At 41.4% G+C, this 23,981-nt stretch overlaps 1 protein-coding gene across 4 annotated transcripts in view; it reads right to left on the bottom strand.

The window, feature by feature from the left end:
* SNAP47 (synaptosome associated protein 47) overlaps positions 1 to 23,981 on the bottom strand; it is a 53,981-nt gene that overhangs the window by 8,965 nt on the left and 21,035 nt on the right. For 2 of the 4 annotated variants that reach the window (XM_006146967.3, XM_006146966.3), the window contains 2 exons: positions 23,456 to 23,946; positions 13,155 to 13,291 (listed from right to left, as the gene is read on the bottom strand). In XM_006146967.3, coding sequence (XP_006147029.1) covers positions 13,155 to 13,291; positions 23,456 to 23,946 — 628 coding nt within the window. The remainder of the gene's footprint in view (positions 1 to 13,154; positions 13,292 to 23,455; positions 23,947 to 23,981) is intronic. The other 2 variants (XM_006146968.3, XM_027771243.1) reach the window with 1 other exon arrangement.

The raw sequence follows: 23,981 nt of genomic DNA, 5'->3' as shown, positions 1-23,981 counted from the left end.
TCTTGGAGTACAGGAGTATTCAATGTAAGAAAATCAGTATGACATGCCATATTAACAGTACGAAGAGAAAAACCACATGATCATTTCAATTGATACAGAAAAGGAATTGCCAAAACCCAACATCCTGTCATGACAAAACACTCAGAAAACCAGGAATAGATGGAACTTCTTCAATATGATTAAGGATATTTATGAAAAAACAAACAAACAAACAAACAAAAAAACCACAGCTAACAGTATGATCAATAGGGAAATTTTGAAAATTCTCCCCTAAAGTCAGGAACAAGATAAGAATGACTGCTTAGCAAGTGCAACATAGTACACTGTGCACTAGAAGTCTTAGCTACAGCAGATATGCAAGAAACAGGAAAAAGAAAAAAAAAGAAACAGTATACTGGATTGGAAGACTTAATGTTGACAAAATGGCAATACTTCCCCCAAAGCAATCTACAGACTCAATGCAATCCTTGTCATAACTCTGTTTCTCCTTTTTAAAAAGAAGTGGAAAAGCTGATCCTCAAATTCATATAGAATTGTAAGGGACCCAAAATAACCAAAATAATTTTAAATAAGAAGAATGAAGTTGGAGGACTTATACTTCCCAACTGCATATCTTACGACAAAGCTATATTAATCAAAACAGTGTGACACTAGACCAATGGATTGAAATTAGGAGTAAACCAGAAATAAACCCATACATCTATAGCTAATGGGTTTTCAATAAAGATGTCATGACTGTTCAATGGGGAAAGAACAGTCTGTTTACCAAATAGTATTGGGCTAACTGGAGATGTACATTCAAAAGAATAAAACTAGACCCTTACTTCATTCTGTACAAATATTAACTCAAAATGGATTAACGACATAAATATAAAAGCTAAAACTATAGAACACTTAGAAGAAAACAAAGGGGTAAGTCTTCACAACCTTGGATCCGGCAATGAATTCTAAGATATCACACCAAGAAACAAAAGGAAAAAAAATAGATACCCTGGATTTGATTAAAATTACAAACTTCTATGCACTCGGAGTTACAAACTTTTGTTATAGTAATTTATAAACTTCTGTTATAGTATAAAGAATCAGATTGGTCTTTGCCTGAGGTTCTAAGGAGGAAAAATCTAAATATTTGGAATTTCCCATAAAATGAGAGTATATTTGTTATTCATGAGCCCTTAGGGTAATACCTGAGTTTATACTAATGCAGAGATTTATTGTGGGCTCCTGATAATTTCAGGATGAGGGTCAGTCATGCTGCAAATACTAACTATGTGGGAAGAGTAGAGGCTTTGAATCACATGATATCAGCCTGAAGAGTGAAGAGGGGCTGGAGACTGAGTCATGACCAATGATTTAATCAAACACATAATGGAACTCCAGTAAAAACTCTGAACATGAGGTTCAATGGGACTTCCTGGAGTTGGCAACCCGCTATATATCAGGAGAGTGACACATCAATTCTATGGGGAGAGGACATCAAAACTCCGTATTTGGAGCTTTCCCAGACCTCATCCATGTATCTCTTCATCTTGCCATTTCTGATTTGTGGAAAACTTTGGCAATTCACCAAAAAGCTAGCCTATAATTACCATAATTACTATATAACCCAGCAATTCCACTCATAGGTATATAATCTTTGAAGTGAAAGCAGGGACTCAGACATGTGCATGTAAATGTTCACTGCAGTATTATTCAAAATAGCCAAAAGGTGGGAAAAACAAAACAAAACAACTGTCTATTAGCTGTTGAATAGATAAACAAAATGTGATCTAGTCATACAATGAAATATTGTTTATAAAATGGAATGAAATACTGATTCATGCAACAAAATGGACCAACCATGAAAATGTTATGCTAAGTGAAATAAGATAGACACAAAAGGGCAAATATAAGGAGTCTTCAAAAATTTATGGAAAATGGATACTATAAAAACTATGCATGGGGGCCAGTAGGTAGCATGGTGGTTAAGGCACTGGACTCCCACATGGCCAACCACAGTTTGAGTCCTGTACCTGGTGGCTTGCTTTCTCACTTTCCCTCTCTCTCTCTTTCTAGTGAGTGTATGTACCTTATAGCAAACTTAAAAATAATAACAATAACAATAATAAAATAATTTTTCAAAAAGTATGCATAGACTTCAAAAAAGTTTGCATTAAATAACCTTGTACTAACTTGTGACATGTTTGAACAATATCTAGCTTGAGGTACTAAGATGGTTAAGATATCAGTTTAAAAAGAGATCCTATCAGGACCAGCAGATAGAGTAATGGTTATGTTGCTGGACTACCACATAGTCAACTTCAGTTCAAGTCCCAGACCTGGTGGCTTAAAACTCACACCAGGCACGTGTGCATGTATGCCCAAGAACCTAAGAGGAGAATGGAGGCGAAGGGATTGCGGCATGGCCATCGTCCCGGGGTGTGTGTGTGTGTGTGTGTGATTTCTCTCTTTCTGTCTCTCTCTGGCAAGCACACGTACCTTATAGCAAACATCTCTCTCTCTCTCTCTTTTTTTTTTTGAGAATTTTTTGCTATAGGGCGTATGCACTCGCCAGAAAGACAGAGAGAGACAGAGAGACAGAAAGCAAGAAATCACCCCCCAGGGAGATGGCCACGCCGCAATCCCTTCTCCCCCATTCTTCTTTTGGGATCCTGGGCACATACGCGCATGCGCCTGGTGTGAGTTTAAGCCACCGTGTTCGAGACTCGAACTGTCGTTGGCTACATGGGAGTCCAGGGACATAGCCATTATGCTAACTGCTGGTTCCACAAAAATCTCTTAAAAATAAAAAAGAGCCTGTCACTCTCAGACAGAGCAACATGAATTCTGCACCTGAAGCAAGAAGATAAACTTATGGAGTAGTTTGGGTGAAAGAATTGTAAAATCACTGATGTTTTACAAAAAGTTCATGGGGATGACACTGCAAATAAATCAGGAGTTTACAAGGGGATGAGATGATGAGTCTGCAGTGGCAGATAATCCATACCAATTTTCAAGGAATAAATTAATCTTTTCCTTGCCCTAGTTGAAGAGGACCAATGATTAGCAGCAGAAACAACAGTTAACACCACAGACCTCTCAATTGGTTCAATTTACACACACAAAAAAATCAAAGTTGAGAAAACTTTGGTGATGAGAAAACTATTGTAACCAGAATAAAATACTGATTCATGCAACAAAATGGACCAGCCATGGTCCATTAGGGGAGACAAGAATAGAGGTTTTGAGGGAAATTTTAAACAAATGTGAGCAAGAGCCTGAAACATTTCTTCAAAAAACTGTAACAAGAGATGACACATGGTTTTACCAGGATGATCCCGAAGACAAAGCGCAATCAAAGCAATGGCTACCAAATGATGGAAATGGTCCAGTCAAAGCAATAGCAGATAGTTCAGGAGTAAAGGTCATGACAGTTTTTGGGGATGCTCAAAGAATTTGCTTATTGATTTTTTGAGAGACAAAGAAGGATAATATCTGCTTACGAGAGTGTTCTGAAAATGTTAGTTAAACTTTAAAAAAAAAAAAAAAAGAGACCCAAGAAAGCTTCATCAGGGAGTCCTTCTTCACCATGTCAATGCTTGTGTTCATACCTCTCATTAAACAAAGGTGATTTAGAGAGTATCAATGGGAAATCATTGGGAATCCACCTCATCGTCCTGATTTGGCTCCTTCTGACCTCCTTTGACTTCTGAACCTTAAAAAAATCTTTAAAGGAAACCCATTTTTCTTCAGTTAATCAAGTAAAAAAAGACTGCACTGACATGGTTAAATTCTCAGGATCCTTAGTTCTCTAGGGACAGACTAAATAGATAGTATTGTCACTTACAAAAGTGTTTTAAACTTGATGGAGCTAATGTTGAGAAATACAGTTTATAATTCTTAGCTTTTAATTCTATTTCTTTTTTTTTTTGGAGAGGTTTTCACTATAGGGCACATGTACTCGCCAGCCAGCCAGAGAGACATAGAGACAGAAAGTGAGAAATCACCCCTCAGGGGGGATGGTCACATCGCAATCCCTTCTCCTCCATTCTCCTCTTGGGATCTGGGGCATGCTCGCACACACACCTGGCGTGAGTTTTAAGCCACCGGGTCTGAGACACGAACCACAGTAGACTACGTGGAAGTCCAGGGACATAGTCATTACACTAACTGCTGGTTCCTGCTTTTAATTCCATTTTTCATAAACTTTTTGAAATCCCCTCATCATTACATGATTCCACCTATATAAGGTAACTCAAGGAAAATTCATAGACAGAACATAGAATGGTGGTCTAGGGATGAGTGAGGTGAAAATATGGAGTTATTCCTTAATAAATACAAAGTTTCTATTTGGGTGATGGAAAAGTTTTGGAAACTGATAGTGGTGATGGTTGCACAACATTGTGAATGTAATTAACGTCACTGAATTGTACACTTAAAATATAGTTAAAGTGGGCCAGCTCCATAGTGTAGCATGTAAGTGCTATCTGGGTCCCAAATAGTTAACCAGGGTTCAAGTACTGGCCAGGCAGATTGAAAAACATGCCAAGTACATGTGTGTGTGCCCAAGATGCTGACAGGATAGAAAATTGGAGGAAAAAGGACTACAGTGTGACAAGACCCTACTTAAGAATACTTTCTCTCTCTCTTTCTCTCATGTGTGTGCATGTGTTCTCTGGCATTAATTTTTTTTTATTTTATTTTAAAAAGGTTAAAATGGGGGCCAGATGGTGGTGCAATTATAAAATACAATGCTCCACAAGACAATACCAAATGGGAAGGTTCCCAGTTCAAGTCTGGAGACCTCCCTGTGTATGTCAGGCATGTGCTTGTCTAATGACCCAGAGCTGGCAGAAAGCTGGAGGTGGATCAGTGACTGGACCCTACTGGGGTACATATTCTATCGTTCTGTCTCTCTTTCTTTTTCCCTTTCTCCCTTTCTCTCTTCTGATTGTGGAAGAAATTAACTTTTTTTTTTTTTTTTTGAGAAGTTCTTGCTATAGGGCATGTGCGCTCACCAGAAAGACAGAGAGAGACAGAGACAGAAAGTGAGAAATCACCCCCAAAGAGGGATGGCCATGCCGCAATCCCTTCTCCTCCATTCTCCTCTCAGGATCTTGGGCACGCATGCACATACACCTAGTGTCAGTTTGAGCCACCAGGTCCAGGACTTGAATCATTACTGGAAGTCCAGTAACATAGCCATTATGCCAACTGCTGGTCCTGAAATGAACTTTCTCTAAAAAATAAATGGTTAAAGTGGCAAAATTTGTCTTAAATATATTTAACTATAATTTTAAAAAACTCAATAAAGGAAAGTTTCGCACTATTGTAACATGTACAGTAGTACCTCTTACCCTTGGAGGATAGGTTCTAGGAGCCTCAGTGGATGCCTGAAATCATGGATAATACCAAACCCTTTATATGCTATGTTTTTTTTTGACCCAATAACTGAGACAGTTACTAAGTGACTAATGGGTGGGTAGCCTATACAGCATGGATATGCTAGACAAAAGGGATGATTCACATCCCAGGCAGGATGAAGTGGGATGGTGCAAGATTTCATCGTGCCTCTCAGAACAGCATGTGCAATTTAGAATGTGTAAATTGTCTATTTCTTGAATTTTCCTTTTAATATTTTTGGATTGCACTTGACCATGGATAACTGAAATCATGAGTAAGGGGGAACTAATGTATTACTTCCTATAGCCATGTATTGAATAGTAAGATGATCAAACACTTGATTCTAAGACCTGAAATTCATTTAAATGATAAACATACAAATATTTAGAGGGAGGAGACAAATCATTCTTCAATCTAGTCTCACATAAGCATCTTCTTTTCTTCTCTATCACGTTCCAAATCTGCTTGCCTAATAGCTGTTCTTAGAGAGATGCTGTGTCAGATGGTGGCACAGACTTCCTCCCTAAGCAAAAGCTACTATGGCAGCCTCTAAACATTAGCCAATGTCCATGGACACCTGAAATCCATGGTTCAGAGCTGATAGGGCCTGAGAAACTCAACACAGCACAATGAACTTGGGTTTCACTGCTCATCAAACTCAGTGCAGTAACAGCCCTGAAAGGTCAAGCAGGTGACTGTAGAGAGGACAGAGGGCCACAGAGACAAGTAAAGTGTGTGCACATGTCTGTTAAGGAGTGTTCATAGTTACCAGAGAACCAATTAACCAATAGAGCAGATTGAGGATCACAGTGAATACTTACAAGTAAATATTTATAAGTGTGACACTTTCCTATAACTCAGCTCCCATTTCATTATGGTAGTTTCTGCATTACAACTAAGGCCAGGATGGAGACTGGCTCCCCTGTTTCCAGTCCAGGATTTGTCTCAGGACATGTTGCTTCTTACTGTGTGGGGATATTGGAAGTCACAAAAACACTTTGTTCTAGTTACTGGGCTCTTCATCTTCTTCTTCTTTTTTTTTCCCTCCTAGGCTCTTCTTATGATTTAACATTTAGAAAAGACATAAAATACAGTGTTGGGATCATTTTTTTTTTTGGAGAGGTTTTTGCTACAGGGTGCGTGTGCTCGTCAGAAAGACAGAGAGACAGAAAGCGAGAAATCAGCCCCCTAGGAGGGATGGTCATGCCACAATCCCTTCTCCTCTATTCTCCTCTCAGGATCTTGGGCACGCACACACGTGCACCTGGCATGAGTTTAAGCCACTGGGTCCAGGACTCGACCCGCAGTCAACTACATGGGAGTCCAGCGATGTAGTCGTTATGCCATCTACTGGTCCTGGGATCATTTATTAATAATTTGCAATTAAAGTAACAGATACTGGGGTCAGCAGGTGGTGTGGTGGTTAAGGCACTGGATTTCCACGTGGCAGACTGTGGTTTGAGTCCTGGACCTGTCAGGTTGCTTTCATACTTTTCTTCTCTCTCTCTCTGGTGAGCGCATGTGTCCTATAGCAAGTTAAAAAAATAATATAATTAAATGAATAATTCTTAAAAATAATTAAAGTAACAGATACTGCAATACATGGCTTAGCTCAGTGCTAAAGTCTACTTATGGTATCAAAACCATAAATAGATAGCATTATAAAACCTCCCCCTCCCCAAAAGAAACAACCTTTTGACTATGCCTTATAATTAATGATCAAAATGAACTGCCTAGAAAAGGTCCAGAGAAAAGTACAGGACAATAAAAGAATCTCAGGAGAGGGCTGGCAGGTGGTGGGCTCTCGACTCCCACATGGCCAGCTGCAGTTTGAGTACCGGATCTGGTGACTTGCTTTCTCATTCTCCCCCTATCCCCACTCTGTCCCTCTCTGGTCAAATTAAAATTAATTAATTAAATTAAATAATTCTTTAAAAAAATCTCAGGAAAATAAGTAAAAATCTGGAAATATCATTATTTATCCTTCCTTGCTCAAACACTTCAATGATTCCAAACCACTTACTGGACAAAAATCCAAACTCCCCTGCCTGGCAGGCAGGTCTTGCTGGGTAAGATGCCACTAGCCACTACCTAATGAGGGGGACCACTACCAGAGCCAAAAAGCAATTCACTAGCATCAACACAAAAAGGACTATGCATGCCACCCACACTAGTCCCTTCTATGGTTTTATACTGAGAGTTATCCAGAGGAAACACAGGTCTATCAGTTATCTAAATGAACAGTGAGTTCATAGAAACTAAGGGTAAATATTGGTAATTCATTGATTAGGGCATTCATTTCAGGCCAAGGGATGCTTACTGAATATAATATAATATAATATAATATAATATAATATAATATAATGTAATATAATATAATCTTATGTATATTAAATACACAAGAAATGATTCACTGCTTTCTTTTTTCTGACTAGGAGAAACCACATATTAATTGAGGGATGTTTAAACTGGAGATACAGGTTAAGTATGCCTTATCCAAAATGCTTGGGATCAGAAGAGTTCTGGATTTAGGATTAGTTTGTATTTTGGAATATTTGCATACACATAATGAGATATCTTGGGGGGTGGGATCTAGGACTAAACACAAAATTTATTTGTTTCGTATACACCTTACACACACAGACTTTAGATCATTTTACAAAATATTTTTGTATTGCAATGTTTGACTATACCTGTCATATGAGGTCAAGTATGAAATTTTCTACTTGCAGCATCATGCCAACAAATACTTTTAGATTTTGGAACATTTCAGATTTCATATTTTTGAATTACAGATATTCAACCTATACTAGGGTACAGGAAATGCAGGAAACAGCTCAGGCAGGTAGGGTTGTAAAAGATGATGATTTACTTTCTACAGTTTCTAAAAGAGAAAGAAACTCAAAATAAGGAAAAGGACATTAACTTCTTATGATTATTTCACTAAAGCAGAAAACACCAGAATTATTTCCAGAAAGTTCTTTTTGCCAGAGCAGGTACATGTGGTTTTTGGCTCTAATGGGCAAGCTGTGAAGGTTTTAATACAGAGACACAAACATAAATACAGAAACCCTTGAGCCCTCTGAGAGTCCCAGGAGCCACACCTCCGCTGGCCCTTGTATCTCCCAGCACAAGTCTTACACCACCTTCCAGTTAAATTTTTCTCTCTCTAGCGCCAATCTACCAGCTTTCTATTTTTTTCTAGTAAAGAGCCAACTTTTTGATTGCACTGAACAAATCGACATGTTTTTTCTTTTAATTTTCAAATTTTGTGTTGATTGTTTATAAAGATGATCACACACAGTAGGCTGACTGACTGTACTAAAACAATAAAAAATAAAGTTCAAAATCAAAACCTAGAAATTTCCTGTGAATCCACACACACATGCTGTGACAAGCTACCAGGAACCCATCCCTTCTTATCAGAAATGAAAACCAAAACCTAGGACAATTCTACTTCCATGCATATCACCAGTTGAGAAGCTATCAAAGCTAGGTTCTTTTGCCCATTCAACTACCAGATCCAACCGGGCTTGGTTTGGTTATGGTTCCTTCCTAGTAAGAGAGGAAGTCAAGATAAAGAAACACCAATACATGATGAAACAGAAAAATGAAGATTAAGAAGCAGCTTCACATAAGCTGAAAATTCCCTGCAGGAATAGCCAAGTGCCTTTTTGTCTTATTTCCAAACCCTTCATTGACAATATGGTATCCATTGATTCCATAAACAAAAAGCAGCCACAGTTCTGAAGAAAGGGGCCGTCATCAGAAGAGAGTCAAGGTGCTCTGCCAAACCCACCCAGTGAAACAGCTCCTCCTGCATCCTCCCCGGCCATCTGCCCTCCCATGGCCACAGCTACGCAGCAGACAAGCCAACCACAGACCACCAGTGCTGGGCACCCATACAGCCCACTCCCACCCCCATGCAAGCATAACCATCTTCCCCCTTAGCATCACCAACTGCAATTTAAATCACTAAGACATGTCTCCATGTAATGGTTTTAATAGCATTTGCAACAAAAACCACAGCTGAATGGAGAAGGATTTCTTACATTTTTGTTTTCCCCAGAAATTTAACTCATTCCTACATATGCTTGAGCTTCAACTGTATAGCTAAGAATTCTTCTCTAAATAAGAAACATGTGTTTTTCTCCCAGAAAGACAATTTTGTGTGAAATTAGGTCATTCCTACGTGGAAGAATTGCATCTGACCAGTAGGCTGTCCTTGCCTCCAAACCCTACTGGTTCCTCTTGGGTCCTTTCCAATCTGTCCTCCCAAGCCACTACTGAACCTTGATGTCAGACTCCTGATGCATGGAGTCTGTTAGTCCCAGCACTGAACACCACCAGGCTCACTGGATAGATGACAACAGCCATGTGATCACAGCAACCTAGACCATCACAGGGAAGTCATGTTCTAATCAGCTCTGCACATTCATCTTAACAGCCTAACATCATCTCCCCATTCTGTCCCTGGCTTTGAGGTGAAGGGCATGGTACACATAGTGGCACAGACTAAATGTTTCAAAGAGCTCTCCCAAACCATATGGTGATTATCAGAAATAGTAGGTAAAATTCCTACTTCTTCATTCCAAAGTCTTGTTTCTACTTCAACTTAAACACAACTATGGGACACAGAGAGAGCATCTTGGCCACAGACACCTTCACAGGGAGTGGGAGTGGAAGCATTTTCAGAGTTCATCAGTTTAAGGCCTATGTATTGTTATAAACTCTTAGGAAAATGGTCATGAAAAACTTGGGTAAGTTTTGACTTTTTAGTATTAGGATTTCTTAAAAACCCCAAGTAAACAGGATGTACAACAAGTGAGTTTTGGAGTCAAGAAGCATATTCTAAAGAAGTGACCAGTAACCTGCAGAATATGCTGTTTACAAATAGAGAGCAGCATTTTGTGTGACATTATTATAAATGACTAAGTAAGGCCAGGAGGAAAAAGTGACAGATGATGTACATTTAAAAGTTCCCATAGCAAAGATGAATACTTCTTTCCCAAAAAGGAAAGAACTCAGCTCAAAAAAGTTTATGCTTATATGAATACATAAAATAAGAATTTGTTTTTAAAACAGGCTTAAGGGCCAGTCATGGCCTGGTGGTTAAAGTGGCTGATCCCACATGACCAACTATGCGGTTCAAGTCCCAGATACTCTGCAGTCTTAAAAACATGCTCAGTGTATGTGTGTGCATGCCCAAAACCCCCAAAAGGAGGGAGAAATGGAAGAGAAAGGATTGTGGCATGACCATGCCCCATAGAGGGGAGTGCTTCTCCTCTCTCTCCATCGCCTCTCTCCAGCAAGTGAACAGGCCCTCTGACAAATTAAAATAATGAATAAATAAAAAGAGGGTTTTTGTTTCGGTTTTTTTTTTTTTTTGAGAGTTTTTTTTGTTATAGGGTGCGTGCGCTCGCCAGAAAGACAGAGAGACAGAAAGCAAGAAATCACCCCCTGGGGGGATGGCCATGCCACAGTCCCTTCTCCTCCATTCTCCTCTTGGGACCTTGGGCACGCACGCACACGCGCCCGGCGTGAGTTTAAGCTGCCAGGTCCGGGACTTGAACTGTGGTCGACTACATGGGAGTCCAGCAACATAGCCATTATGCTAACTGCTGGTCCCTCATTTTGTTTGTTTTAAAATAGACCATCTTTACCTATCCTCTGATGGAATTGCACAATTTCACCCATAAAATACTCTCCAGATGTGGGGCCCATGTCTGACAGAACCCTAGGTCTACCTTTTGACTTAGTACTTGGGGGACAGGGAGTTGCTGCTCCCCATGTGGACAGAATCACAAGGTCCAAAGTGCAAAGTCTTGGCATAGCAAACATCTTAGTTTTATCAACAAACTAATTTCACATGAAAAAGAAAGAACAATAGAGAGAAGTTGTGCATTGAAGGGCACTTCACCAAGTACACGTGGACCTTACAGGATCCTGATTTTAACGGACAAGTTGATACACTTTTTAATGGGATAATGGTAAGTTTGAGCTTTAACTTGATATTTGATAATACTAAAGAATTTTTTTAAAGGTAAGAATGGTATTATGGTTATTTTTCAAACAGTTCTTATCTTTTAAAGATACTGAAATAGTTAACATTGAAATGACACAACTAAGTATTGTTTCAAAAATGACTTTATAAAGAAAAAAAAACATTAAACTGTCCAGCAATAAAAAAAGAACACAAGGTAAAAATATTTACATCAAATATTTAAATATCAACTTCTTAAGGCAAAAGTGGTAAGCCTCCTGAGATCCCGGTGCTGCGCACAGAAGAGATGAATAAGCATATCCAACTATACATGCACATGTGCAGCATAGGCACAGAACATGCATAAGGCACAATGCATGAACAATACAGTGTGTGAATACATTACGCTCAACACACACATGCACGTACATGTTCATCACATGCACAACCAGCACACATATGTTACGTGTACATGCATAGGACACATGTACTTTAATTCCATTTTCCACAAGCTTTTTGAAGTCCCCCATACAGGCATATACTGCACCTGCAGATACACATAATACATGCCCACTGGATACACAACACACACATGTATAGTACACACAGTATACAAATACACAATTCAGTACATGTCCTCTCCATGAACACATACACAACCCCTGCATAATACACACATGTATGAGGTACATATATGTCCAAACACAGAACACATAGTATATATACACAACACACATGCATGGACTACATGCACATACCTACAAAGTACACATAAATGCACAGCACCCACAGTACACACATGTACATTACATGTAACGGATACATATCACATGCCCAGCACATATACACAAAAATGTACATATATGGTACATTTACAGTACACACAGTTTATATACATGTACATGCACAGCATATACAGTATGTGTACCTACATAGCATGTATATACATAGTAAACTTAAATGCACAGTACATGTACAGTAACATACACTACAAGGATAGCAGTACAGTAAGGCCTTCAAAATTTTATTGAAAACATGTGTTTTGAAAAGCTATGCATAGATTTCAAAATTTTTTGCACCAAATTTTTTTTTTTTGAGAGGTTTTCGCTATAGGGCGCGTGCGCTCGCCAGACAGACAGAGAGAGACATAGAAACAGAAAGCAAGAAATCACCCCCCAGGGGGGATGGTCACACTGCAATCCCTTCTCCTCCATTCTCCTCCTAGGATCCTGGGCACGCACACACACGCGCCCGGCGTGAGTTTTAAGCCACCGGGTCCGGGACGCAAACCGCGGTCGACTACGTGAGAGTCCAGCGACATAGCCATTATGCTAACTGCTGGTTCCCTGCACAAAATTTTAATTCTGCTTTTTCACAATTTTCAAAAACTCCTTCAATCATACATGAACAATATGTGCAGTACAAGTACATAAAATCCATATATTGCACACATGCAGTATATTCACATATACGTACAACACAAATATGCACACACAGAGAAAGTACATGCACATATATACATACAATGAGCAAAGTTGGCTGCCAGAGCAACTTGTGTGAGCATGGGAATGTGTCTGCATACTGTATGTTTGCATGCAATGGGGACTGCCCTTCTTCCTCTCTCTCTAGCTACAAGGGAGGATGGCAAACCAGGTGGACACCCAACAACAGCTGCTTTCAGGTGAGACACCAGCACAAATAAACTGGAGCCTATTTTCAGGCAAGAGAGAGATGAGTCGCTTGTGGGGGAGGACAGGCCGCTGCTGATGTGGCATTGGGAACACAGTACCTGCGTCAGTTCCTGGGATTCCGCCTCAGAAAGGAATGGCTCGCTCTTCAGCAGCTGCAGTGGCCCGCCCTCCTGGCTTCCTGTGGGTGACTCGTGGTGCACGGTGTGGCCCAGCAGCCCTGATGCTGTAACAAAAGCTGAAAGTCAGCAGTGACATGTCTTAGAAGGCACAAATGACTTACAGGCATTCAGTATTTTATAAGGAACAATACTGAAGACTCATAGTTCTTCAACCTGGCAGAGTATTTTTACATGTACTCTACTGGTCCCTATCCCTGAATCTCTACTGAGCTGACAGGAGGGTCTCCTGAGACTTGCCTTCCAACTCCACACCAGAGTCCCATCTGACTCCACACCAGAGCCCTGTCTGACCCCACACTGGTGGGAGTTTCTGAAACTATAAGCATTCAGGGGCTAATTATGTAAGTATCAGTTAGAAGAAAGGTCCTGTAACCAAAAGTGGTCATTTTTTTTTTTTTTTGAGAAAAGACTAAAGATTTGGAATATAAAATATAAGAATTGTTAATGCTGGTGAAATGTACATAAAGCACATCGCTAGGAAACAGCAGTAACACTTTAGTTATTCCACAGAGTGCTGTGGTTCTGGAGAACACAGGAAAAGGCCTACAGGTCCCAGCCAAGCAAAGCCCAATGTACTCGTTGCTGTACAGGCGGGAGATGAGTCAGAGCTGCGCTGTGGTCAGGCAGGGGTTGGTGGGAGGAAGGGGTATTTCCGCGGTTTTGGAGTTACCCTTGAGCTGCAGGACTCCCACAACACCTGCACACTGGCTAATCTCACCCAAGGCAGAAGGGCAGCCAGCCTGGCCATAAACAGCACACACAGTGCTGATCCAGGGTGGTTCTTGTTGCCTCCCGCAGAGTGCCACCTGTCCTTTATTTACAGAGCTGGCTTCAGCTGCACCCCTGGCAGTGCATGGCCCAGATAAGGGCATAAATTAAAGATTACTATTTGCTCTTCTCCGTAATATAGACCACCCCAGATACTGAGCTGTAGCCATGTTCATTTATTAGGATGCAAGGAAAGAGGAAGTGGACTGTGCTGGGTTGACAGCTCACAGTCTGAGTTCTACTGCCAGCTCCTCTGAGTATCCTTCCCACCCTACGGAGTATGGTATTATCCACCCTATGGAGGGTGAACAGAGCCAATGCCTCATTCACAGCTGGATGAAACACAGCAGTCTGGATGCAGCGGATGAACACATCATTGGAAAAGGAAATATGGGGGTAAAAAAGCTCTCACTGAGTCTGAAGAACAGGGCCAAACTCAGCCTACAAGACATGTCAGCTAGGCAACCCCAGCTTCACGGGAAAGAAAAGTCACCTCCAAACACAATACATATTCCCTCTATAATCTTATTTATTAAAACAACTAGTCCAAATTCACATTCCCTGATAGTGTTTGAGCAAAAGATCAGCCTTGTCCAGGACAAATGCAGGCTAGAATTGGAACCCATAATGAAGGTTTCTCAGGGATTCTAAGAGGTGACAGTAGATGGATTAAGTTCAGGCACCAGTGAAGGGAGCAAGAACTGGGTGGAGGTGAGACTCAAGTTCCACTGTTGGAGCCCACCCTCTGGGAAGGGGAGCCCCTTAAACTTCACACCCACCACAGGAAGGGTTTTCAACAGAACCCTATACCCTTCCTAAACAAGTCTCATATAACAATACTCTTAGGACATATCACTTAGATGGTTGCTTTTCTTTTTCTTCTTTTTTTCTTTTTGCTACAGGACATATGCATGAGCTGGAGAGACAGAAAGAGAGAAATCACCCCCCAGGGGATGGCCACACTACAATCCCTTCTTCTTCATTCTCCTCTTAGGACTTTGGGCATGTGCACACACACACCCGGCGTGAGTTCTAAGCTGCCAGGCCCAGGATTTGAACCACGGTCGACCACGTGGGAGTCCAATGATGTAACCATTATACCATCTGCTGATCCCAGATGGTTATTAGTCCATTCTTTTTCTTTCTTATTTTAATTTACCAGAAGCACCAGTCAGTGAGAAACAGGCAGAGAAAAGGGGAGGAAGAAAGCACTCTCTAATGGGCTGCTACCAGCTGCAATCGCTTCTCCATTTCTCCATCTTGTCTGGATTTGGGGCACATATGTGTGCCCCTACATGTTTTCAAGCTGCTGGGGCCAGGATTCTAGTGGCACAGTTGGCTATGGAAGATTGGGTTCCCTTAACTACTAGGCTATGGTGCCAGCCCACAAAGCCAATCCTTTTTTTTTTTATAAAAAAAAAGAATCTTCTTAGCCAAACTGATTTCATAGCCTGTGTTTGTAAAGTCCTAACTTTATAGATATTATCTCCAAGGTTCCATTCTGCTCTGACATTTAAGAGTCTGTGAATGGGCATTTCCTTTTTTCTTTTTTGGAGAGGTTTTTGCTATAGGGTGCGTGCGCTCGCCAGAAAGACAGAGACAGAAAGTGAGAAATCATCCCCCCCCCCCCAGGAGGGATTGCCATACCGCAATCCCTTCTCTTCCATTCTCCTTGGGCATGGATCTTATGATCTTGGGCATGGATGCCCACGTGCCTGGTGTGAGTTTAAGACACGGGGTCCGGGACCTGAACCACAGTTGACTACATGGGAGTCCAGCAACATAGCCATTACACTCACTGCTGGTCCCCTGTGAATAGGCATTTCCACTGGCATGTAATTCACAGTGCTGTTCGATCTTAAATGATGTGATCTAATGAGAAGTACTTTTTTTGAACTGGTCAGCGACAGAACACTAGCCAAGGTCAGCTGGAAAACAGATTAACAGACACAAAACATGTGTTCTACTAGTTATTATCAGCAAAAGCAAAGTGCAGCCAATGGACTAGAGATTAAAGTATGATCACCATTCATGTGACAGCAAGTGCATTATCTGCCTGGCATGGAGAATGGTAATCACCACCTTAAAGACGAGCCACAAACTCCTCGTTTAGCCACAGGCTCCTTCCTCAGCTCACTCCCAGTGCCCAGTAGGACCCTGTTCATCTCAATACACCAGCTCCCCACATCTGCACCCCATGCATGCCTTGATCAGCTGTCTGACAGCAACAGTAACCTTCTCTCGGTCTGGTTTTTAAAACCTTTACTACTGTCCTACAATCGCTTCAATTTTCACATCTTTCTGCTAATTAACATTACTGCCAGGCATTGCACTGTGTGTGCTTTTTAAAAGTGTGTTTATTTCTTTTTCTCATGAGAGAAAAAGACAGACGGATATCCTTAACAGTCTCACTGTACTGAGATCCTTTCTCTAGCAACTCAGCTAGCCAGGATCATGGGTGAACATTGCACACAGTGTGTTCAGGTCTTCTATGGATCTGAACCTGGGTTTCCCATATGGCTCCACTATCAGGCAGCAGTACCCTACCGATTCTGCCACCATGGCTGGGTCTCCTGTGGACCTTTTTCACCATAGTGTTGAGCTGGGATCCCTCAGCTACAACACAAGATTTTGAGAACAAGGATACTGTGACTTGGTTTCATTTCAATATCTAAAGCCAGATTATAAAGAGAGACATACTGACAGTTTTTGGATTGTAACAAAAAATGATTTTGCTAAAACAACCAGAAAGCTGAAACAGAGGGTTTTTTCTTCTTGGATGTTCCTAATTACAAGCAAATGTATCAAGTAAGAGATGTTTTTCACAAACCATGGGCTCGGCTGGGATTCCCTCTAAACCACATTGTTCCGCCATCTCCTAGGTTGAGTTGCTGACTCAGTTACTCAATGTTTTAAACTACCTTCTGGGAAAAATTAACTTAGTTTTGTATACGATGGTTTTTTATCTCCTAAGTCATTAATGATCTTACTTAGACAACAGCACCATGAATGATTCACACTGAAAGTTAGAGACAATTCGTTTTTAAAAAGACTTATATATTTAATTATTTTCTATTATTGCTTTTTAAATTTGCTATAGAGCACATGCACTCACTAGAGACAGACAGACTGAGAGAGAGAAAATGAGAAAGCAAGCCATCAAGCCCAGGACTTGAACTGCAGTCAGCCATGTGGGAGTCTAGTACCTTAACCACCACATCACCTGGTAGCTCCGACAATTCTACTTTCTTGCAACAAGGAGAACACTGAGCAAGGTTTTCCCAAAGAGAACTCAACGTGTACTGTACCAGGCTGTAGAAGGCCCTCACTTTAACCAGGGGAAAGGCTGCCCCACTGCCTGAGTCCCTTCTCTGTACTTCATTCTCAGAGCTCCCTACTTCATGCTGGCTCAGAGAAGGGCCACCAGCTTTTGCTCTGAGCCATAAGACCTGGGTCCAGACAGTCTGGTCTTAGCCAAATCTCTTCCCTTGGCCCAGGGCATCAAAGGCTCTCTATCACATGGAGAAATGCCTCCTCTATCCAGAGCACCTCAAAATTTATGAGACTGTGACACACAATGAATAAGAAAAAATAAAAACTCATGTTCACCCACAAAGAAAGTATATCATAAGGGGGACCAGCAGTTGGCGTAATGGCTATGTCGCTGGACTCCCATGTAGTTGACTGTGGTTTAAGTCTCAGACCCAGTGGCTTAAATTCACGCCAGGTGCGCACATGTGTGCATGTGTGTGCCCAAGATCCGGAGAAGAGAATGGAGGAGAAGGGATCGCAGCATGGCCATCCCCCCTAGGGGGTGATTTCTCGCTTTCTGTTTGTCTGTCTTTCTGGTGAGCACATGCACCTTATAGCAAAAACCTCTCAAAAAAAAAAAGTATATCATAAGGAAGCTAAAATGGAAAAGGAGAGCAGTCTTAAATTCTTCCAATTAAAGTACATTTCCAAATCAATGAAAATACATGGCACAGAGCTAGACACTAAGGCCTGGAGAGGGCTCAGGTAGGTGAGGACCAAGCAGTTTCCTCTCTCCAGGCTCTGGGTAGGGCTGCATCAGGAGCACAGGGGTGTGAAGGCCCAGTAAGCACAGGAGAGCCCGCATGTGCCCAAAGTTATTCCATCATGAGAGTACTTGAGACCCCTCCATGCACCAGCACAGGGCCCATGTCCCTGGCAAGAATTCTATGGGTATAAATAGGGAGTACCTAGAGGCTACTTAAACTAGGACTTTCTGATAATGTGGCCAGCAGTGAACAACACACCCATAAATCAGTCAACAAATAACCCTTAGAAAATGCTCTAGTCATTCAACAAATAGGACGTGATAGGAAAGGCATCTCACCTAAGGAAACCAATAGCCTCACCTAATCTTGAGAAAACACAAGGCAGACTCTGATGGGGGACATTCTGTAAACCCCAGAGTAGTCGAGGGCACCCAGACAAGGGGCATCTCTAGAGACATGAAGACAAGTTATGCGGAATCCTGAGTGGATCTTAGAAAGATATCAGGTAAAAGTAAGAGAGTCTAGGGTTCAGACAACAGTACAGCAATAAAATAAGACACTCTGTGAGACAATTCCACACGCGAAGGTTCCTGGTTCAAGTTGGTTCCATGGCTAACCACAGTTCAAATCCTGGCCATGGCAACTCAAAAAAATATAGCAGGCATGGGGTTGGCAGGTGGCATGGTGGTTAAGGATGCTGGACTCCCACATGACTGACCGCTGTTTGAGTCCCAGACCTGGCGGCTTGCTTTTTTATTTTCTCTCTCTCTCTCTCTCGTTCTGTCCCTCTCTGGTCAAATTAAAATAAGTAAATAAATAAATAAAGTTAAATGGAATAATTCTCTTAAAAGAGAAATATATATAGATATATGTGTGTGTATGTATGTATGTGTGTGTGTATACATAGGCATGTGTGTGCATTCCCAGGATCCTGACAGAATGAAGGAAAAAAGATTGTAGTGTGACCAGGCCCCACTAGGAGTGCCTTCTCTCTCAACCACTTTCTGGCATGTGCACATACTCTCTTGACAAAAAGTAAAAATAAAAATAAAAATTTAAAAAGCTACACAGGAAAACAGCAATTCACAACTGTGAATTCACACACTTCGTGTGTGCCAGGCAGGACCACCCGAGGTTCCCGGAGACTGTGCAACTACCACCCCTCGCCGTCTGCATTAAATATCACAGTAGAAATCTCTGGAAACTTTCATGTCTACAGGGTGTAACCAACAGGAACTTGCAGAAACCGAAGCCAGAAAGTGCCCATTCAATGGTACATGACTGCCACCCTGTGGCCGCCTGTATACCATACGCTTGAGCGACCAGGAGGGGCATGAATTTCCAAGACGCCAAATCAGGATTTCCATCTCCACTGTGTCTGCAGTTTCCAACTGCAGTAAAAGCAGGGAAACTGGCAAACAAGTATCATGCTGTCAAGTACAATAACAACAACAGGAAAGTGACAGTAAGAAGCCAGTGCTCATAACTGAGTTTGTCCATGAACACTGTTTCCAGAAAATTAGATCCATCTGGTCTGCTAAAACAGCATCATGCTGGCTTCCTGCACAAGTACTGCTCCTGTGCTGTGCCACCCAAGCCCACCAACGGACAAGTACACCCACATCCTCACAAAAAAGGATGGCAGTAGGCTAGTGAGTATTCCCCCCAGAACATCACACACCCAGCCCTGAAGTCACACATGCCTGTCGCCTTTCCATTCACCTTACACCACAGGGACAATCACCAACTCCCCTGATGTCACATGCCCTCCTCCCTAAAGTCACACACCTCTTCTACCTCACCCTGCTAAGGAAGACCTACACTTCCTGCTTTTTCCAACCTTGTCTTCTCTGTGACAGCAGGCATGGCAACCTTTGATTTCCACATACTGAAAGATTAGATGTTTTATGTTATGTCAAACCCTGACGTCTGTTACATTTATGTCCTTGTCTCCCTCTGAAACCCTTTCTTGAACCCTAAACCATGATCTTGGTAGGTATCTAGTGATAAAACACAAGCTCGACAGAAGGACTGTAGGCCTATTTTGTCATAAGGGGGTTATGCAACACTGGGGACTCTCGGCACTATTAGATCAAATGACTATGAAACGCTGTATCTGTCCCTTCAGTTCTCACACCTCCTCCCTGGAGGAGCTCAGCAGTGCAGGCCACTCGGATGATGTGGGACCCAGGCTAGGCTCAGCCGATAGCCCTTTCCTCAAGGATAGTGTAGGAAAAGTCCATCTGGTCAAGGGCATAAACTGGCTGGCACAGCCCACCCTTTTTGACTTTTTTATAGGTCAGCTTCTGAGTCCTGCCTTGGGAGCCAAAGAAAAATTTGGAAATGCCAAAGAAGCAAGTTTTTGAAATTAAGTTTTAAAATAAATATTTCCAATTATTTGGTATTTATGGGACCAGGTCTATTACCGCATATGACCCTCTTTAAAACTTGTCATCATCTAGAATAATAATCAAAATATTCATGTGGCTATTGATCAGTTAACTGGAACTGACATCACTTTAGAGAAAAAAGAAAAGAAACCAGAGACCAGCAGGTGATGTAGAAATTAAGGTGGCTGGGTCCCATATGACTGACTACGCAGGTTGAGTCCCAAACCCAGCAGCTTGAAAATCACATCAGGTGTGTGCATGTGTGCTTAAAATCCTGAGAAGAATGTAGAAGGGACTGCTGTGTGGCCATTGCCCTTGGGGAGTGATTGCTCACTTTCACTTCTCCAGTCCTCTTGTGAGCGCAAGTGCCCTATAGTAAAACAAAACAAAGAACAATAAAAAACAAAAAACCAAAAAAAAAAAAAAAAGAAAAGAAAGAAAAGAAACAGGATAATAACAAATCCTTACTTTTAACAGATGTCCAACAATCAAATTTCATAAGGAAAGAATAATATTTACATACATACTATTAGATTGTTGGGAAATGACGTATTTTTGCATAGAAAAAATGTCATGACTTTTCCAACAACCTAATACATACACACATACATATATATATATATATACACACACACTGTATATATAATACACATGTATATAATATATATGTACACATTTACGAGCATACAATCTGCCCTCTGTATTGTGAGTTCTGCATCTGTGGAATCAACCAATCACAGAAAATATTCAGAAAAAATTAATCTCTACAGTAAAAAATAATGCAAACTGCAAATTAAACTATGACAACTATTTACATAGCATTTATATTGCATTAAGTAGTATACATAGATTATATGTAAATACTATGTCATTTTATATAAGAGACTTGACCATCTATGGATATTTGCATTTATGAGGTGGGGGGGGGGGCTGGGTCTTAGAACCAATCTCCATATAGGCACTACTCTATATAAACATATACACACATATTAGCTATAATGCTAATATTAGAAGACAGAGTATTTTATGATTTGGAGATTTCTTTCTTTTAATTAAAAATTATTTCACTTAACTTTATTTACTTATTCATTTTTTAAAATTTGACCAGAGAGAGACAGAATGAGAGGGAGAGGGAGCGAGAAATCAAGCTGCCAGGTCTGGGACTTGAAGCACAGTCAGCCATCATGCCACTTGCTGGTCCTGATTTGAAGATTTCTTAATCAGGGCTTATAAACAAACTTAAGGGAAAAAACAATGGATTTTTTTTGAGAGGTTTTCGCTATAGGGCGCGTGCGCTCACCGGACAGACAGAGACATAGAGACAGAAAGCGAGAAATCACCCCCCCAGGGGGTATGGTCACGCCGCAATCCCTTCTCCTCCATTCTCCTCTTGGGATCTTGGGCACGTACGCACACATGCCCGGCGTGAGTTTTAAGCCACCGGGTCCGGGACGCGAACCGCGGTCGACTACGTGGGAGTCCAGCGACAGAGCCATTACGCTAACTGCTGGTTCCCAAAACAGTGGATTTTATCACAGCAAAATTAAAGGTTTCTGTAAAAAAGGATAATAATCTGGAATAAGTATTTATAGCTTCTAAAATCAATATCTATATTATAGAGAGAACTGTCATTAAGTCCACAACAAAAGACAGCCCAGTGGGAAAATCATCAGAAATAAAACCAAAATAAGCAATCTAGTGTAAAACCTGTGGGTCTAAAAAAACATCAGTGTACCACCTCACAACCAATGAAAGAACTGGAAGTTAAATAACTTCAGGATGCTACTTGATACTCATAAGAATGGTAAACTAAAAGTCAGGTAATGTCAAGTTATCCCATGCTCAAGAGGGAGCTGTGGGGACCAGCAGATGGCATAGAGACTATGTAGCTGAACTCCCTCATGGCTGACCATGGTTCAAGTCCCAGACCTTGGTGGTCTGAAAATCATGCCAATCACATGTGCATGCATGCCCAAGATCGCAGGAGAATGGAGGAGAAAGGATTGCAGCATGGCCATTCCCCCTTCCCCCCTGGAGGGTGATTTGTCACTTTCCCTTCTCATTGTCTCTGTCTCTCTCTCCCTGGCAAGTGCATGTGCCCTAAGGCAAAAACTTAAAAAAAAATTTTAAAAAGGGAGCTGTGAACTGAAATGCTCTCTCATTGTCTCTGTCTCTCTCTCCCTGGCAAGTGCATGTGCCCTAAGGCAAAAACTTAAAAAAAAATTTTAAAAAGGGAGCTGTGAACTGAAATGCTCACAGGCATATTCAGAGCTTTTGAAAGATTTACCAAAGCCCTTTGTTATTTTTTTTTTTTTCTGGAGAGACAGAGAGATAGAAAGTGAGAAATCTCCCCCCACCCCCCCGCCTCCCACCACGGGAATGGTCACACCACAATCCCTTCTTCCTCATTCTTCTCTCAGGGTTTTGGGCACACATGCACAAGCACCTGGCATGAGTTTTAAGCCGCCAGGTCCAGGACTTGAACTGTGATCAACTATGTGAGAGTCCAGCCACATAACCATTATGCCATCTGCTGATCCCTATGAGAGCCCCTTCTGACCTATTTGAAATCCACAGTAATTTACAGATGTCAAGTAGGAAGGAAAAAAGGTTTGGAATTATTATTATTATATACTTTTTGAGAGGTTTTTGCTATACAGCGCGTGCGCTCGCCAGAGAGAGAGAGACAGAGAGACAGAAAGTGAGAAAACTCCTCCCAGGGGGGTGGCCACACCGCAATCCCTTTTCCTCCTTTCTCCTCTCGGGATCTTGGGCACGCATGCACACGCACCCGGTGTGAGTTTAAGCTGCCAGGTCCGGGACTCAAAACAGTCGACTATGTGGGAGTGCAGAGACATAGCCATTATGCTAACTGCTGGTCCTAACCGGAATTATTTTTATGTATAAGAAATGGGCTGTTACCAGTGAGCTGGAAACCAGCAGTTGCTCCAAGTGATGAACATGTTAAATATTTGCCATGGGCATGCTGAGTTTGGCTGTAATTTTAGAAGTCCATGCACACACTGCCCTGTTGGTCACTCACCTGCATGCCAGAATGAGCAGCTTTTCTCTGTGGGGGAAGATATTCTTGCACTTCTGAGCATTGAGACATCTTCTAAAACCTCAATCTTTTTGTTGAACTGTACTTCTAAAATTGGAATAACCTCTGGCATTTTGGCTGATATCACACGATATGCCACATCTGGCTTCCCAATGAACCGCTGGCGTATGCTGATTTCATAAGGTGAATGAACTTTAATGTCGTCTACATCTTCTTTTTCAAATCTGTGCATGAGCAAACAATTGGAGTCATGGATTTCCAATCCAGAAACAAACACAGTGAGCCTTCCTGGCTTCACATGAGACTCTGTTCTTTGAGAAATGATAGCGGGAATTTTGATCACTATGCCTTCTCTTCCAAAAGGTTCAGAACTAGTCACTGAAGTACCTTCCTTGGGCTTTGTTTCTGACAGTGACTTCCAAGGCTTGGAGCTAAAGGGCCACCAAGAAGGAGATTCCAGTTCTGTCAGCAATCTAAACAAACCAATAAAACACAACCAGGTCAATTT

The sequence above is a fragment of the Tupaia chinensis genome, unplaced genomic scaffold, assembly GCF_000334495.1.
Source record: "Tupaia chinensis unplaced genomic scaffold, TupChi_1.0 Scaffold000197_1, whole genome shotgun sequence".
Lineage (NCBI taxonomy): Eukaryota > Metazoa > Chordata > Mammalia > Scandentia > Tupaiidae > Tupaia > Tupaia belangeri.
This window is presented reverse-complemented; position numbering and strand designations above follow the sequence as displayed.